The 6379-nt window shown below is 29.5% G+C and overlaps 1 protein-coding gene across 1 annotated transcript in view; it reads right to left on the bottom strand.

Annotated features, from left to right (window-relative positions):
- Window positions 1-954: 954 nt before the first annotated feature.
- Window positions 955-6379, bottom strand: part of LOC108687330 (molybdenum cofactor sulfurase 3) — an 8152-nt gene continuing 2727 nt past the window's right edge. The window contains exons 2-8 of the mRNA XM_018193031.1: window positions 5981-6194; window positions 4274-4424; window positions 3462-4121; window positions 2451-3409; window positions 1560-1745; window positions 1290-1495; window positions 955-1188 (exon numbers count right to left, since the gene is read on the bottom strand). Of these exons, the coding sequence (XP_018048520.1) occupies window positions 1009-1188; window positions 1290-1495; window positions 1560-1745; window positions 2451-3409; window positions 3462-4121; window positions 4274-4424; window positions 5981-6077 (2439 nt within the window). The 5' untranslated portion in view covers window positions 6078-6194 and the 3' untranslated portion in view covers window positions 955-1008. The remainder of the gene's footprint in view (window positions 1189-1289; window positions 1496-1559; window positions 1746-2450; window positions 3410-3461; window positions 4122-4273; window positions 4425-5980; window positions 6195-6379) is intronic.

The raw sequence follows: 6379 nt of genomic DNA, 5'->3' as shown, positions 1-6379 counted from the left end.
AAAAAATTATAAAAAATTATAAAAATTAAAATAGTGAAAAATTAAAATAGTGAAAAATTAAAATAGTTAAAAAGATTATAAAAATTAAAATAGTGAATAAGGAGTCAAGCAAGAAGTCACAGTGTTTAATAATGATAAGTAAATATATATTTCACATGTGATATACATTTAATATGAAATCAAATTAACAAAATTCAAATGCAATATGTCGACTATACTTACATCAAGTTATCTTCCCAGCTAATACTAAATATTTCTGAAATATTCATAAAATGTTCCTAAAATTTCAAAATATTTATAGAATGTAAGAATTTATAGAATGTAAGAAACATTTAAATAATACTATGTAGTTTATAGTAAAAATTACTTCGAATCGAATTAGATAGATGTTTCTTATAGATTTACAGATGCTGAAAATAATATTGCAATTTCAGTATCTTTAGGATAAATTTTCTCACAAACGTGACGTGAATAATTTTATTTACGCATTCATTTTTTAGCGAAAAAAAATCTATAATATTATATTTTCCGGAAGAATTTTTTTCTCTGTAAGACTTTGTCCGTTCGTGATCCAGAAAGAAGTTTAAATTTATCGGACAGTATAATTACTAATTAAGTAATTAATATTCAATACTCTCCTATTTTATTCCATAATTCTAATCTTCTTTTTCTCTTTAGTTTTTTTATCAATTACTTTCTATATAAAAACTTCTACTTGTAGCACAATTAATATCATTCTACAGTTACTAAATTTGTATTAAAAGTAATTAAATGCATATATATCTACAGAGAGTTATTTTAATAAAACTAAAGTCCATAAAATAATAATAAAACTAAAATAATAAAATAATAATAAAACTAAATTCCCTTCTTTTCTTTATATACTACTAAATACTTAATAGAACATATTAAGATATATTACTTAACGGAACATATATGAAGAGATTCCTTTGTAGTTTGCTCGTGATAAATTTTATACGTAAATTTCAAATAATTATATAGAAATTATTAGGAACAATAGATGTGATCGCCAATCTTAAGTATACTCTGCATGTTGTTCAATCTAGTTAAACAGATTCCAAATCTCAGCTTTCCATCAAGCTTTTCTAATGTTCTTAATGGCTCGATAGTTTTTTCGCCAGTTATTTGATAACTTATCATTTGACATCTTGTGCAAGAACTGTTTACCTATCATTAAATGCATTAAAGCATTTAATATACTTATACTTATACTTATATACTTCGATATACTTCGGATTAATAGTTTGGTCAATATAAAAAGTTTATACCTTAAAATTGTTATTTCCAATGCGAACATGTTTCCATTGCATTTCGTCAAAAGCTTTGCAACCTTCCACAATAATGTTTGCTCTGAATTGATATACTATATCTTTTTGAAAATTTAAGTCATCAGATATTTTATCAATAAATGACACACTTGCTTCGTTTATTGCTAAATAAGATGCCTGATTAGATAACTCTGCCTTATCTAATCCTATAAGAGAAGAAAAATTAATTTTCTATATAATAAATACAACTTAAAACTTTGACATTTGTACCATTTTTTTGTCTCTCATGACTCTGTCGAATTAATCTAAGATTTGGTTTGCCCAATACTAAACTTAGCCATTCAGAAACTTTTGATCCGCAATCAATACCTTGTACTTTACTTTCATGTACTCTGCTTTGATATTCCATTGATTTTTCATAAATATTTTCTAAAGAAACGTCAATTGTTGGCCTTCCTAAAATAATTTACTATTTCATTTATGCAAGAAATCCTAACTAGTTAAAAAGTTAATAACTTTTAACTTTATTTACTTTCAAATTTTAATTTATTAACTTTTCTGTTTAAATTAAGATTTTTATCTCTCTAATCGCGTTAATATCATTTTCTATAAAATCTTAAACATTAAAGAATTTTAGAAAAAGTTCAATGATATACTCGGCGCGATGCTCGTAGTATCCACAAATGAACATAGGATCTACATTATACATAGAAAACGCTAATGAAAACAAAAATCGAATGTAGCATAAATCGAATGTATTATAGCATAAATCAAATGTAAAAAGACACGTTTGCTTGATGAAGATGCTTCTTTTACATTCCATTGTTTCAATTTTCGCGTCTTAGAAGTTTCGTTTACGTTTCTATTACTGTCTCATTACATTCGACTTACGATCCGATTTTTCACCAGAGTATCACTATTATTGTGTCATATTATCCTTATTTTACGTCTAACGAGCAATAATGAAAGAATAAACTTTTTATTTATACAGGGTATCCCGAAATTCGAGGAAAATATTATTTTTTTCAGTGTGAAACTTCGTGAAAAATTAAGTTGAAAAATCCTCTATCATTTTGCAATTATATTTGCAAAATATAATACTACAAAGCTATTGCAGAATATACTATAACTTATATTCATAAAATTTAGCCATTATTGTACCTGGATATGTTAATCTCATGATATTTTGTTTTCTAAGAATAACAGGTTTAAGCAAATATAAATTCGTATGATACTTTTGCGTCAAGCAAATTCCAGAAGATGTCACTATCGTCCACTCTCTATCATATTCTAGACCTTTTGAATTTAAATTCCACGAATCTGTAATTTCGTATGCTCCACATGATTTGATAGGATATATAAATAATCGTTGTAAGATACATTTGTATATTTGCGTATTTATTTTGCTGGAATTTATAAAATTCTTAGTGCGATCAAGATTTTCATTATGGAAATTGTTCTGAAAATTATTTTCTTCTTTTTTTGTAATACGTGGAATAGAATAATCTACATTAGAATTGTAAAAATGTCCACGATTTTTAAAAATTCTCAATTTGTGCTCTTTCCACCATTCAGGAATTTTTCTGACGCACGGTTCATCAATAAATTTGGTAATCATAAGTAAAACGGTCTGAACATCTTTAATTGTAGACATATATCCGAAGGAGATTCTCACTGCTCCAATCGGTTTCCCATTTATCAAATCTGTTTCACCACCGCATATATATCCGGCCTCATAATATTTAAGAATCTCTTTTGTCGAAAAGGATAAATGTCTTTGACATGCACCGGGATTACAAAAGCAGCCTGTCCTAAGATGTATCTTAAATGATGCTGCCATATTTAGAACTTCCATATATCCTACATATTCACCATTGGAGCGCATAACATTGAATGCAACAATCCCTCCTTGTGAGTTACGATCTTCATAATCAGAATCAGAGTAAAGTTTTACAACTGGTTTACCATTACAGTGGTGTAATGTTAACAGGGAGTGATGCAGAGTTTTAGCGAGTGAAAAAACGTGTTTTGATATTTGATCCATAGTTAGTTTTGAAAGTATTTCGAAGCCATATTGTAACGACACGATAGATAGAAACGGCACGGTTCCATCTTCAAACCTGCAAATCAGGTTGCTTCAAATAATTTTTTTAAAACGCTGCTCTTACTTACCTTTCATACAATATTTGACGTTTTCTGTGAAATCTTTCAGAACTCAGAGCGATATCTACAGTACCGCCACCGTAATACATTTTGTCTAGAACGTCTGAGCTTTTGTTTTTAACCAGCAGAGCGCCGATACCAGTGGGATATCCAAACATTTTATAAAATGATAGACATACAAAGTCTGGTTTGAAAATAGACAAATCCAATTTATTCGTTGCCGCGAAACTAGCTGCGTCGAGTAGAACGTACCATCTTGTCGATGGTTTTTTAGCAAAAATAGAAAGCGCCCCAGCATGCGCATCACCGATCCATTTAAGGGGATACTTCAATCCAGAAAAATTACATTGCGCAGAAAACGCGAAAAGAGAATTGCTGCTCTGTCTTTCGTTAGGATTACGAGGAGTCGAAGGCTGACTGAGAATCTGAAACGCCTGATTATGATCCAGGTAAATGACTTCGGCGCCTTTAGCCGCAATAACATCTCGCATACCGAGGACCGACATATGATTGTCCTGCACATAAACAAAACTTCCCGAATGCGGAGGTGTTTTGTTATTTTCATCCGTAAAACGGAATCCTTCCGCAATTATCTTTAGACTCGCTGTGGCACCCGAGGTAAAAATAACAATGTATTCATCAGGATTCGTATTGAAGTGACTTAGAATTCTGAGAATGGTGATTCAAATTATAAATTTGTTATTATATATTAATTATTGTATATTAATTATTATATATAAAAATAATTTATTAATATATTATATTAATAAATTTGTTATTATACGCGCTAATTTATGCAGTCTGCAGCTGTAATCTCTCACCGATATCTCATATGGTCAATAATGTCGTGCGTCGGTGAATTCCCAATGGAATGTGGATTTCCATAGAGAGAACTATGCAGATTGGCGCTAGCGTTTCTGACCTGCGTTTCTGAATACAGAGTTGCACCCGCGTGATCCACGTAGCATTCGCCTAAGGAAAAAAATATGGAAATAACAGTATTTTTCAATATCACATTCATTTGATACGTTTTCCTTTGTATTCAATTAAATTTCAAATATTGAAAACAAATGTAAAAGATCTGCATTTGTTATCAAATAAATTGTATTATTAATCTTTATGCACGTTGAACGCAGCTACATTTGCCGTGCTGCAAGCGTTGCCGCATCTACAGTGCAAGAATCATATATACGATTATGTATTTATTATGTATTTATGTTTCTGAAAAGAAATAAAATTTGACAGATATAAGATACCCAAAATTCGTAAATCAAAATACCATGACAAAAATTTTCGAAAAATTAAGCAAAATTGTTGCTGAGAAAGTTAAATATAATCAAATATAGATCACATTTAGATGACTTGCTATCTAAAAATTGCGCGTGCAGTAGTATTAGTAAGCGCACCCTTCAGCATTTAAATATTATTCGTTTAATGCCCATTTCTACCAATGCAGTTTAACTTTAATCTCGATTTAATTAATTCTTTATCTTTTTCTAGTTTTAAGAATAAGAAAAAGATGAAGAATAAGTTGAACCGAGATTAAAGTTAATCTACATTGATAGAAATAGGAAATTGACATAAATTCTCCGTAATTGGCTATATTTTATTCCTATTATTTTACAAATTATTGCTAAAATTAAAATTTTTAAATAACTTTTTTTACTTGATTTTTTGAAAACTTTCTTAATATGGTATTTTAATTCGTGAATTCCGAAACCCATGTATGTGTATATATCTCAGTATCTTGAGGCTGAACAGTTGTACTAGTTGTAGAACTGAATGCAATTATAATTGGTACTTGTTTTTAATTCTTTGCTGGATCTAATTGTAAGTAGAAACCAATCTCAGGAATAGGAAGTAAGCAATGCCATTACTTTTATCATTATCTTTTATAGTAATGATTTAATAATGACATTGCAATTTTTTATGACGATAACGATAACTAATTAAAAGTTAAAGTTGCGAAAAAGTTTTAAACTTGTCATCATGCATTGTTTATTGAAAAAAAAGTAACTTATTATTTAATTGTAACAAGTTAAAATAACAAGTTGACGCGTTACAAATTAATGAGTTACTTTTTTTAATAAATAACGCATCATAATGACAAGTTACTTTTCAAAAGTGATTTTCTCAGTCTTAGCTTTTAGTTACCGTGATAAAAAAATCGCAACATGTTATTGCCAAATCATTATTAAAAAAAACGGTTCCCCCTCTGGAATCAATTAGGTAAAAAAAAATCACTGTTCGCTTACTGATCAATCTTCTTTGCAGCCATTTAGATGTAAGAATCCGGTTCCATCAATGTAAGATTAATTTTAATCTCAATTTAACTTTCTTTTTATATTTTTCTAATTCTAAAAACTAAACCGGTATTCGATTCTTATATTTGAAATTGTTTTAAGTATAGTAAGATGTCAATCAGAGGGCTATATTAGCATCTTAAGACATTACTTAAGATAGCTTTATAAAATAAGAACGAATCATGAATATTGCTTTAAAAAAATCCTCTCCTCCGAGCATCTTACCTTCAAGTCTCGTGAATTCGCGAGCGAGTGATCGCGCAGTGACATCGTCGTAAACTGGCGTAAATTTCACTATATTCTTTATTATGGTGTCCATCATATATCGATTTCGTGCAAAATCTTAGGATCTCGTACATCAAACACACTGAATTCTAAAGCTGCACTATCGACGCCGAAGATCAGAAATATGCAAACAATTGTGCAATTTAAGTTTCAACTGCAACCATTGCGTACAAGGATTAATGACGTGAAAGAAATCGAACCATTAACATATAGGGTGCATTCAATACTACAATTTCATTATTATACGCTCATTAAATAGTTAAGTATTGCCATTTGTGAATAGCAATTTTTGATTGGATCTAAAGGTAAGATAATCTCATTCAACTTGCCACTGCTACT

The sequence above is a fragment of the Atta colombica genome, unplaced genomic scaffold, assembly GCF_001594045.1.
Source record: "Atta colombica isolate Treedump-2 unplaced genomic scaffold, Acol1.0 scaffold205, whole genome shotgun sequence".
Lineage (NCBI taxonomy): Eukaryota > Metazoa > Arthropoda > Insecta > Hymenoptera > Formicidae > Atta > Atta colombica.
This window is presented reverse-complemented; position numbering and strand designations above follow the sequence as displayed.